This window comes from Micrasema longulum, unplaced genomic scaffold (assembly GCF_059751315.1).
Source record: "Micrasema longulum isolate JH-2025_06_02 unplaced genomic scaffold, ASM5975131v1 h1tg001904l, whole genome shotgun sequence".
Taxonomy (NCBI): Eukaryota; Metazoa; Arthropoda; class Insecta; order Trichoptera; family Brachycentridae; genus Micrasema; species Micrasema longulum.
The window spans coordinates 79108-92145 of NW_028279078.1; the positions used below are offsets into that span (position 1 = coordinate 79108).

Sequence of the window (13038 nt, forward strand, 5' to 3'; positions counted from 1 at the left end):
GGTAGTGATAGTATCATTTTATTGTAAAAAAATAAGAATGTTACCACATTTTTTACAAGACTATGGAGGAACTTCAGCCCTACGGGAAATTGGATACAAAAATGATTTTTTACGCACTGTAAAAATTAGAGCATTAAATTATACGGCAAAGTTTCTTGAAAACGTATGAATAAAATATTAAAAAATATTTCCAATAAAAACTAACTACTTTGAATGAAGTCACTAGTTCATATGAACCAACCAATGATAAGAGAGTTGTGGAAGATTTTCGGTTTACTTACCGTCAACGGACCGATCGGCAAAACTGACTGAGATACCACGATACATATTTGGCTTAGTTTAGTAGTCGATTAACAAATAAAAATTAATAAAAAAAACCACTGAACTTTATCATTCACTCCAAAGATGTTTTAAGGGTTAATTTTAGTAAGTACGGGACTAAAAATTAAAAATTCCACGTACATTTGAATGGCAGCTTTCAAAACGAATTGGGAGAGCGGCTAGGAATAGCAGGCGCCACATGCAACAGTATGAAGGCAGTCTGAAGATCGGATATTCACTCAGTGAAAACCAAATGCCGCCTATATAACGCCTGCATAACACCTAATCTCCTCTACGGATGCAAATCGTGGCACCTCACTAGGGCCCAAAACAGCAAAATACCGAGTTTTGAGAATAGGGGTCTCAGAAGAGTCTCGGGTGTGCGGTGGTTTGACTTTGTGAGGAATGAAGTAATTACAAACTCCAGTGACAACTGTCATCAACCGGAGGCGATACGGTTGGCTACTGCGAATGCCTCCTGAGAGCCTTAAGCACGCTTGCCTACTTTACAAGGTATCGGGTTCTCGACGTCCTGGACGTACACTGCTGACTGTTTGTCGGCAGTTCATGTCAGAACTACGAGGTGCGAACCTGACTTGGGAGGATGCACAGGAGCTGACAGCTGACAGAGATGGATCTTCGTGGACACCATATGCTCCAACTAAGGAGCGGACATGAAATAATGATGATATTTGAATAAATACTTAATTAATTCATTTTAAAATAGAATAAATATTTGCGTTATTATAAATAACTCAAATATTTCTATTTGTGGCCATTCTTACTAGTCTATTGTGAAACATTCGTTAGTTTGCAGCCTGTTTTCTTTGTATACAGACCAGTGACCTGTGTATCATTATGTGCTATAAAAGTAAAGAGTATTATCATTGTGAATATATTTGATGATGAGGTGATTTCTTGTCATAATGCTGTAATTGTCTCGTAGATTTCTTCGACATGCAAAGCCACAATATTGTGTTACATATTATTTTTATAATCTAAGCATCAAGACATTGACAGAACTATATCTTACAAGGTTTAACTAACACAAGGAGGATGTACAAATATTTATCTTCTGTATTGTACAGCAGTAAAGAATAATCTCGTTAATTCGAATACAGTTCTTAATTTTATTATTAAAATCTAGATTTATTGGAAGAGGGCGGACTTGATAGATACATATCCGATTCTAAATGGTCACTACGATTGCCTCTAGAATAAACAAACACCTTGCCAGGATGAATCTTTCGGAATCTTCTGGAAGTAGGTTCTGCTGTGCAGATGATAAAACACCTTTACGCATTATGTGCGTGTGATGCTTTATATTGTGGAGGGCATCACCAACAGCCGTGGCGTTGGCAGAGCCGAACACCGCTTTGGCCCGCAACGCGTAATCCGATGCAACGTCAGCTCGGACAAGTTGTTAAACGTCGTGCATCGGAAGAACATGCACATTTCATCTTGGCATTTCGTGTCGCCCGTCCACCAGCTCCTCGCCAGTGTTTGCTATTGTAAATTCCGTCTGTACAAAATTGTAAGGATGTAACTCGTGTGTCTCTACTCAATAAATAATTTCAATTGTAATGTATCTTTCTCATTTAACCTCAAATCAATTCACATCCATACAAATGTGGTGATGCCCTCCACAATATCACAAAAGAAGCCGCATCATCGGGGGACTGGTTAAACCTGAGGATGTTGAAAAATGAGTGTTTGCCTATTACTTAATAGCCCGGAACTTTAAAGATCTGGGGTTGGAAGGCGAGTCCGGGACTCGGGAATGGGGACCAAGTCCGTAAAGGTCGCAGTGATGAGGTTTTTGTATAGAAGGCGAAAGTCGACGGAGAGAAAAAGAAGAAGACAAAGGGTTAGTAATTAGCTGAATTTTCAATTAAATCAAACAGGTTGTGGACAGAAAAAATACTACGCATTCATCTCAAAGCAAACTCATTTATATTTTGTATGATATGCGTGCACAGTAAGAGTCTAAATTGAAAGTGACCATGATTTACGATGCTTGCACATGAAGAGTTAATAATTAAATACGATTGTAGCTTAGAGTAATAATACGCCACTGGCTAAGAGTGGTCGCCCATTTCAACTAAAGCCATTCTATAATTATCGACCACGAAGTTAGCTACAGTTTATAGAAATACAACAGGCCGTAGGTACTCAGGTTGAGAATTTCGAGCGCAAACCGAAACCGTCCATTACGTGTTTCTTTTATTTCTCTAAAGGGCGTCTCCAGGGAATTATTACACAGAGGTTTGTGGCCATCGTAACAGAATCGATTTAACGAGATTTTCTTACAATTTTTATTAGTAGCATACACTATACTATAATACGACAGTATAAAATATAATTATAAAAACACAGAACACTTTATTACAATAAAAAATAAAAAAACAAAACAGCGCAACAAGCCATTTTTTTACACGAAGCTAAACTTAAAAACTAAAAAGTTTACAGTAAAAAGCATTTGTCACAAATTCACATTACATATAATATATAAATACATTCCATACAAAAAAAAACTACATTTTGTTTTATATTATTTAAATATATTTTTAAAGGCCCGCGCATAATGCGACGAGATTATATTTTAATTCAATATTCAGACGGCCTTTTTATTCCGCGTGCAAATATTGCAATTGAAAAATAATGTTGCATACGGAATAACTGTGTCGCCAGGTCGTAAAAAACATGAATATTTTGTAAGTATAAAAACAAATCTTTCACACCGGTACCTTAACCTTTATAATACTGGAAACTGACTCAAAACAGGAGACAGTACACTTGCACCTTTTCATGGCGTCATTTTTATTTAATTTAATTATAATTTATTACATAATAGTTTTATTAGATTAGGTACTGTAGGTAAGTCGAAGATAAGCAGAAAATTAAAAAAAGAATAACATTTATATTTTTTCTTATAGTACGTATCCCAATAAAGGAGCAGTTTCATTTAAAACTCCCATAAAAGGGAAAAGTATTTTTCTTACAGAAAAATAAATTATATTCAGTACTAGACACATAGAAATAAGAATCAAAATTGTACGCAAAGCCATTTTTGTTATTCGTGGAAATGCTACCTTCCCAGAGAACATTCCGTAGGATTTGAATATACATATTTTTTAAATAGCACCTACTCGGTAGCGATGAGCCATAAATATATTTAAAAATAAAGCTTAATGAATGACACCTATTCAAAGAGAGATCAATAAATAATTTTAAAAGGCGTATAATAAATGAGTTAAGTTAATATTGTGTGGATTTGAATTAGAATCATGGCTTCGAGAAAAAAATGAAATTCAGGTTCGAATAATTATAGAATTAAAAATTACAAAAAACATACAAATTTGTTGTTTTTGCTATACCGTCGACTTAATTAGAATACAACGTAAGCCACTAAACTATAACTTTACAGGAGACGGTAGAAAAATTCATAAATCAATAATTTTGTATGAAACTTTTATCACAGTGCATAGGGCACTGCATTTGTACACCAATAGCAGCGTATCTTGATGATTTTTGTTATGTGAAGGTAAGACGACCAGTCTTAGGCTTCAGGTGCCAAGCCAGAAACTATGAAATATTCTAGTATAAAAACACCCTTTTTAAATTAAAATTTCATGGCAACCATGGTGGGAATCGAACCCGAGACCTCTTGCGTGATGGGCAAACGCGCTGACCACTACGCCACCAGGCGGACATGAAACTTTAGTAGTTTTTTAAACCAAATATTTCATTATTAAGGTTATACTTAATAATTTTTAAGTGTTTGTCCAAACAAATGTAAACTACTGTACTTCTGACCACCTACTTTAACTTACATTCAAAGTGTGTTTTTTCTTTTCTATTAACAATTTCTTTGCTCAAATCATAGAGATAGATGCTATTTTGTACAATCATAATCTCAAATACAGAAAAAAATTACTAATATTGTATTCAAATTAAGGTGACGATATATGAAGTTTAAAAAAACGAGTGAAAGAAAAACATAACAAAAACAAAATGTAGATAGTTCTAATTTACAAAAAATTAAACTTAGGTGTCGAGTGTTCATGAGGCGATTGAGAGATAAATTAAACGGCCAGCCAAAACGAGATGTTGCCAGCGTGTCTCCAGTCGTTTCCGTGAACGAAAAAGTAGCGATAGACAACAAGTGGCCAGTATTAGAATAAGACATTGGGTACTTGTTCAGACCTCGTCGGGCGCCAGCCGGGGGGAGTCTGTGTTGTTCCTGTCGGGCTCGTGGTGCAGGGTGGGCGAGGGGGCGGCCTGCGGGGGAGGGGTGGGCGCGGACTTGGCGCCGGCTTCCAGCGCGCGGATGCGGTTCTCGTGCTTGACGATCATGGCCTTTAGCCGCCGGATCTCTTCCGTGAACTCCTGGAGTTGCTTCTCCTGCGAATGGAAAACCAGTTTTGATTGTTTGCATTATAATTTATTTATATGCACAGCAACCTCATTTTGCACTTTTATACATAGTTTCAAAATAACACAGTCCAAAAATTAAACAATTAAAAAAAAAAATTAATCATCATTCCGCACCTAATGGTGCATAGGGCACTGGAATGGTACGCCAATCGCAGCATATCTCGATCAATTTAGTTACATGAAGATAAGGTGATCAGTCTTACACTCCAGGTACCAGTCCAGAGACTATGAAATGTTCTAGTGTGATAACACCCTTTTAAATAAATATTTCAACCATGTCGGGAATTGAACCCGAGACCTCTTGCATGGTAAACAAACGCGCTGATCATTGTGTAATGTTGTGGTGTCACGAGGCCAACATGTTGTTTATGTAGTAAACTCAAATTTAATACTTAAAAAAAGTTACTGTATGAAATTTAGCCAGTAATGTGATTAGTTCTATGTAACAGAAGGCAATCACACACTTCATACAAATGTTGAAATTGTATATTGAAGTTATATTATTCGTAATATATAATAGTGATAGTGAATAATTTGTTGAGATTTTTTAAAGTACAAAAAAACCTCATTTTTGCGTTTTCCCGCTTTTTTCCCTATTTTCATTCAAATATTCCCCCCAATTAACATTTTATGTTTTTCATAACCCCGGTTTTATGTTAAAAAAAATTCGGGAATCATTTGATCTGTCAAAAGACACCAAGCCATGTGTCGCCGTGTTTGCATAAAATGGAGTATAAAATCAAGATAAAAAAGGGTAAATTATTATCTCAAACTAAATTCAAATGCAATATAATTGACCTTATTGTTTAAGTATCTAATTTTTACATTTTACTCAATTATGATACGCAGTTGACGCATGTTTAGGAAGAATAAAATCTTTACATCAATAAATTACGATGCAGAAAGTTTAAAAATGTTTACATGTCACAATAAATAATAGTAAAAATTATTTTTTTTAATCCCAAATCAATTTTTGTACAAGGAGGTTAGAAAAAAGTGGTTGGAATCGTCGCGCGTCGTGGAAAACATTGTCTCATTTTATAGTTCATTTTGTCATCCAGTGCCAGAAATTGAAGAACATTCAGACCATATTAAATCCATTCCATGTTCCTATCCTTTCTCAAATATTTCCCGATAACAGAACTGAATGAAATTCGATTTTCATTTACAGTCCGCCTTTTCGTTATCCAGCATTGTTCATTTTTTAGTGCACTTTTTTTTACCAATACTATACGGACGTAAACCCGTGTAAAAAGAGATGCCAGTGTTTGTTGAAAAAAAAAAAGTACTTACTGAGATGGATGGCGAGCTGGCCGGCCTCGAGGGCTCGTCCTCTGGCGGAGAGGCCCCGCGGGCTTTGGTGACGGCATACGGGGTAGACGCAGGCGCGGCTGGGGTGGCGGCGGAGTCCCCGCGACCCGTGCGACGCTCGGCCAGAGCGTTGGGCTTGCGCTTCACCACCAGCTGCTGCGCCACTCCGCCGCCCGTGACGTACCCACCCTGCACCAGCAGGCAGCGCTCCTGATGACAGACGGATTAAGAGATTTGCATCGTTGAAAGAACGACGGAAGAGAGGGGACTTGATAAAAACTTATAAGATACTAGATAATTACTTTGACTGCTTTGAGATGTATCAATTTTCCCAACACCAATTTGCTCTTTAATTCGTCTCCAATTCCACCTCGATCCCAAGGAAAACTTTCATTCCAGCAGGGTGGTTACAAGGGAGAAAGAATACAGTTATGTGTGATATCCTGGATGACTGTTTTACATTTTGTGGCTACCCCAAGTAAAAAGTCCAGAGCGTTGCAATGGATTTGTTAATCAATTTTGTTATTGAGAGTTAGTGTCCTTTTTGTGTGTCAATCCGCTACACAGTAGAAATATTGCTTATCTGCGAGATTGGAGCGTAGGTCAGAGCTCCTGTCTACTTCGAGTGTGAGAGGGTACCCATGGTCTGATTGTCGGTATACATCTGAAGCAATGTTGGTGATAATTAGATATTTTGTGGTACCTTAAGCGAGATGGTGAGGGGATCGGCATCTTGTCCGCCCATCCACTCCTCGGCGGAGAGGGGCGGCACGTCGCTGAGGGTGTCCGGGTAAAGGTCTTCCTGGAAGAGTTCTGATCTGCGGGGGACGGTCATCGATATAACCTGCAACACCAAATTAAACAGCCGATAAAAACATACTACATATAACTTCATTAGAATTGTTTGTTGGTGCCAAAAGAAATATTATAAACACATTTATTTTTTAGACTAATCTTCTTCTTTTAGTACCCTGTCAGGAATCCCCAACGTTGGCAATCACTCTGGCAAAAGTCTCTCTGTCCTGTGCTGCCCGGAAAATCTGCTCCACAGTCCAGTCTTGTATATTACGCAGTCAGGACATCTGTCTTCTTCTAGCCTGTCGGTGACCCTCAATCTTGCCCCTCAAAATTAAATGTAGCAAGTGGTACTCTTCTCCACGCATTATATGCCCCAGATATGAAATTGTACAAATTTTTATGGTGGTTAAGAGTTCTCCGTTCGTTCTAGCTCGACTTAAGACTTCTGAGTACGTTATCAGGTCTGTCCAAGATATCTTAAGCATTCTGCGATGCAACCACATCTCAAAAGCCTTCAGCTTGTTCATAGTGTTCACCTTCAAAGTCTCACAGCCATACAACAATACAGACCACACATAACACTTTAGCAATCTTTGCCTTTTTTAAAAGTTTAGATTATCATTGCAGAAGAGGGATTTTATTTCGTTAAAAGCAGCTCTTGCTGGCTCAATTCTGCATTTAATTTCTAAATCTGGGTCTCTGTTAGAATGCTGCCGAGTTACTTAAACCTGTCCACCTATTCAATGTGACTACCCTTTAATTTGAGAGAAAATGCGGAGTAAATACTTTTAATAAATACATCAATTTATCACTCTTAGTATTTCATCTGAATAGAATAGCCTAGTAGTAATAATATTTAATCTAAATAATGCTCTCTCTGATGTCAATAATGGAATAAGTATTAATGGCTAAATTATCGATATCATCAGATATGCTGATGATACCGTTATCTTAGCTGACAATGCATGTGTCAGAAACTCCTTATTAAATTTATGAAGCTGGTAGAGTACTGGGCTTGAACATCAATATAGCTGAAACAAAGATGATGGTGTTTAGCCGAAACCGGCGGTGTATTGAGACTGAATGGTCGAACAATCGAGAGAGTGACTAACTTTAAATACCTCGGCAAGCAACTCACTTCTGCTCTGGACCCAGGTGGGGAAATTAGATGCAGTATAAAGATAGCACGATCGGCATTCAACGGAATGAAATAATTATTATGTAGTGAGCCTTTATTTACAACTGAGACAGAGGATGGTCAAGCGCTTTGTGAGGTCCATACAGGGTTGAAACATGGACTTTCAAGGTGAACCAATTAGAGGCTTTTTAAATGCAGCTTGACCGAAGAATGCCGAGAATCCCGTGGACACAGATTTACCAGACCTGTAATTGGCTGGTTTAAGTGATCATTTTACACCTATGCAGAGGGGATAAAGTTGTGTATTTTAAATCTACGCTCCCAAGGATTGCGATGCAGAAATATTAGGCAGAACGATGAAACTACAAATGATTTTTCAGCTGAGGCCCAGAGGGCCAATTAACTAGGACCCGAAGGGCAGAATTTTCTAGCAGTGCTAGAATCATGTAATAATTTTCAAAAAGATATATCACAAACCTGACATAATCCCGAGTTGTTGAGCCGGTAGAATTTGGTGATTTCACATGTTTGTACGTCTACACCTCTCTTTGGCATCATTCCAATACCTGTGCAAACAAAAATACCAAATTAAAAATATATGAAAAACAACATAAAACACTTTATACGTTTGCCACATTTTTTAGCATTATTTGAGAATAGAAAATCCGTCCGTTGACTTTTACAGATGGATGTTTAAACATAGACAGAATGTTGATTGTTACACGGTGTGTGAAGTGGCCACTTAAACCAGAATCACCATGTAAAGCGCCCTTGAGGTATTTTATTACGAAAATAGCGCTATATAAGTTATCCACAATAAATAAATAAATAAATGACAGGTCATAAGACCTGTAAATGCCTAGACTTCCATATTCCCTTCTCGAAAATGTTTTCCCTCTCCGTTGCAACAAATTTAGCTTTACGATCCGTAATCGTCACCGCAGCCTACCGTGTTTAACACTGAAAGATGTTTTGAATTATTTTATAATTTCTCCAATTCTCCGCTCACTATTATGACTTTCTTTTTCACTGATTTGAATTTTTTTCAAATTGTAAAAATAAGTTGAGCGAGGGTGTCTTGAAAACTTGAAAGGCGTAAATTTAAGCCTGCTTGAATTTTAATTTTTTATTAAAACACATTTGAATTTTGAGGGTGTTTTCTTTCCAATTTAAAATATGGACACGGAGGTTACGTGTGGAACACAAATCAGACAAACGCCCGCATCACATTTTGACATAATTGTGGGGTTTGACAAAATGCTGTTTTACTCGTGTTTAAGTTCATAAGAAAAAATGGGATTATATGTATCCTATAGGATGCATTGCCAAGAAAAGTGTCAACAAAATTGGTTTATAAAACACACAACCGTCAGCTATCGTTATGAATAGATTGTTTATAAAACAGGCCCTGGAATAGTTATTATTAAACAATATATATTTTTTTTCATTAAAATTATTTATTGACAATTCTTGATGAAATTCCATTGTAATGATGTAATAACTTATATTTACATATAAGTTATTAATTTAAAAAATACTTGGTACACTTCCACTTAATTATTTTGACCAATTAGCGCTTTCACCCTCTAATGGGCATCTTCAGACTGGTGAATATTATACAGATCATTTATATAAAACTAAATATTATCTTAAGTGTAGGTACATTTAAAAATAAGTTGAAAAAGATACAATACGCAATATTGCAATGGAACAGAGAATATTTTATTTATATTCTACGTTTTCGAAGAGTTTTTTCAATGCTGTTTAAGGTTATGTGAGAATATTGCAATAATAGTTACCTCTCTGTGGGTCGACTGTTTGGAAAGTGTTGATGTAATGAACAAACGGAGGCTCGGGTGTAATCTGGAATACAATAAACATATCCAATATAATTTCAATACTCTTCAGAGTGAATGCAATTCAAAATGACAGCTTCTTAAAAGACCTGGGAGTGCAGCTACGAAGAATGATAGGCACGGTGAAGCAAAGCTGAAAGGAAGTAGTTGCGACTGAAATCACTTTTAAAAAATAAATAGCAATGCAGCAGTTTTTCTGAGAACGGATGCAGCAGCCTTCTATAACATGCGTCTTGAAGGTGTGGAGGTGGACCTGGTTTGAGCTTTTTTTTTATTATTTATTTACAATTTTAAAAAACCCGTTAGAGTTACATTAGAAATATAATATTGTCTAGTCATTTTATGTCTCGTCTAGTCTAGTTAGTTCAGTCATCATGTGCTTTTTCAGATTGATTTTAAATTTGTCTCCATTAAAAGTTTTCAAGTAGTAAGGAAGGTCGTTGTAGTGTTTAAGTCCATTATGTAGTATTTTTGACTGTCCTGTGTTTGTCTTTGCTTTTTCAATATGATAGTGTTGTTGTTTTCTGGTGTTATATTTGTGTATGTCAGCATTTTTGACTAATATTATGTCGTCGTCTTGTATGTTTCCCAGTGTTATTTTGTGCACAATTTTTAAGGTCTCAATTTTAGTCAAGTAGTTTATGTCTAACTGGTGTGTTTTTTTGTACAGTTCAGTCGTAGAGGTCCGGTAGGGTAGGTTGTTGTTAGTTTAAGAATTTGATTTTTCTGTCTTTGTATTCTTGTTATGTCTGTCTTGTTGCCAGTTCCCCAGAAGGCGATCATGTAACTCAATTTACTTTTGACATAGGCTTCGTACATCATAATTTTTTCCTTTCTTGGTATAAAATCTTTAATTTTGTAGAAGAGGCTATGTAGTGATGCCATTACTTTAGTGAGTCCGTCTATGTGTTTTGTCCATTTTAATTGTCTGTCCATTGTGAGTCCTAGGTAAGTCACATGTTCTAGTTCTTTAAGAGTTTCGTTGTGTATTTTTATGTTCATGTTATGGTTCTTCTTTTGTGTTTCGAAATGTATTATATTACATTTCTTGGCATTTAGTGTTAAGAAGTTTTTGTTTGTCCATTCTAATAGTTTTTGCATGTCATTGTTGATGGTTTTAGTCGTTTCAATGTCATTTTTGTTTTCATATTAATTCCTATTCCTTATTTTAACTCTTTATAACCTGACTTTATTTGTGTGTATATAAAAACTGTATTTTATTCTACATATACGTTTGAAAGGATTCTTTTTAAAACGGAATGACCAACTAAGCCTCTATTTATGGAAGCAATTTACCATGTCCGGTTTATCAATGAAAAAAAAAGTATATCAACAATGAAGAACATTAGTTTTTTTTTTTTTTAGTTTTTTAAAACAAGAAATATTTGCGTTCTTATGTAAATATTTAATTTTGAGGGCCATTTTCAACGAGTTGTAAATAACTCTATATTAGAAAATGGGAACCAAATTATTTGAAAAACAACAGGTGAGGTTGGATGCCGAAATAAACTTATTTGCAATTGCAATTGACTTGCTTTATCTATGGTTAGTTTAGTTTGCTTTTTGTTATGGTTTTGTAGTAGGATTTTGGATTTGTGAACAGAATAATGATGTTACATCGCCATAGACTAACGGATCGGCAATCAACACAAGCAACTTTCTATATTGAAAATATATATTATTCCATCAGTAAAATTCTTATTGATAAACGACAAAAGTAATTAATTACCTATCAAATTAAAAAAACACGCGAGCGGGACCACAGGTTAAAGCCAGTTTTAATATAAAGGGTTTTTTTTTTATTATTCAGAAAACATAGTCTTGCATAATAAGTATTAAAAACAAAGATAATCTGATATAAAAATACCCGTAATAAATAAAAATATATATTAATGATATATAAGTAATAATAATCAAATTCCACAATTTTACTAGCGCCATTTTCGTGAACATGTACATTATACTTAATTTGATGAAATGAGATTTCGATTTTCGTATCCAGTTTATGATAATTTCCATTGGTTTTGAAGAAATTTAAGTCTTATAATGAAAGAATTAATGTATTGAGATACTGAAAATACAAATTAATGCTATAAATTATTAAAAATCACTTAGCGAAAGTAGATTCTTTGGGCTTCTTTCGAACATTTGAAGTTTGGATTTGCATCCGTCTGCCTCTGAGGTACAGAAATACTGAATGCACACTCTGAGTCATCCATGCATACATATACGAACGCATACATATACACCCAAGTTGCTTTTTCTTCATATTTGCGCTGGCCTAGAAGGCCATCGATGACAGTTTTTTGGCGGAACTTAGAGATGCGTGAGTGCTGGCTGGCAATAGCGTCTCTCGGAGGCGTGTGATGATGGGAAAAAGTTAGAGGGAGAGCAGCAGATTTATATTACCAACCTCAAAGTAGCGTATAACAGAGTCGCCCTTCCCGCAAAGGTAGACCATGCTGGTATCGGGGTCGTACAGCGGGAACATGACCCCGTTGGAGGTGTCCAGCTCCACCATGACGATGGGCTCGTCCAGGGCGTCGGGCGCCCGCAGCGAGTACTGCCGCTCTGACATCTTGCTGAAACTGGGGGCGAGAGAAAAAGAAGACCCGGTAAACCAATAATCAAACAATCTTTCTACAGACATTTCTTTGTGGAACTGCATTTTAATCATAATATATATTGATTTATTCCACTTTAATTTATAATTACATAAATAAAACAATGTTTTGAGTGTGTCCAAATGGTTGCAGACAGGTTGGATTTCCTCCCTAGAAATATTACAGGCCGTAAGATGTCTTTTACACAAAAATAAGCAAGCCTTACCCTGTTGTGAAGACGAGTCCGTGCCGGAGAAAGATGGCTCTGGAAGCTTTGGTTCCCTCGTGGCAGATTGCATCTCCCTCTACTACGCCTGTCCGGGGGTCAATTAACCTGTAAATAGAAAAATAGTCATTAACATTGACATAATTAAGGCTTTGAATACATTGCCCATAGATTGATGACACACACACGTGTCAAATCATTTCATCTGATTTTTGGAGTCACGAAATGTAACCAAAAATTTCTTAAGTCTTTGATGTGTCTGATAATTTATGTAGATCCATTTTTGTCAAGGACGCTGTACAATGCCAACACACCTTGCAGCTACAGAGTGCATGGACGATTGTGATT

The 13038-nt window shown here is 36.2% G+C and overlaps 1 protein-coding gene across 1 annotated transcript in view; it reads right to left on the reverse strand.

The window, feature by feature from the left end:
* Nucleotides 1-13038, reverse strand: part of coro (protein coronin) — a 49500-nt gene that overhangs the window by 5108 nt on the left and 31354 nt on the right. Inside the window, exons 6-12 of the mRNA XM_088238456.1 lie at nt 12691-12798; nt 12275-12449; nt 9805-9868; nt 8483-8571; nt 6773-6913; nt 6052-6279; nt 4528-4725 (exon numbers count right to left, since the gene is read on the reverse strand). Of these exons, the coding sequence (XP_088094582.1) occupies nt 4528-4725; nt 6052-6279; nt 6773-6913; nt 8483-8571; nt 9805-9868; nt 12275-12449; nt 12691-12798 (1003 nt within the window). The remainder of the gene's footprint in view (nt 1-4527; nt 4726-6051; nt 6280-6772; nt 6914-8482; nt 8572-9804; nt 9869-12274; nt 12450-12690; nt 12799-13038) is intronic.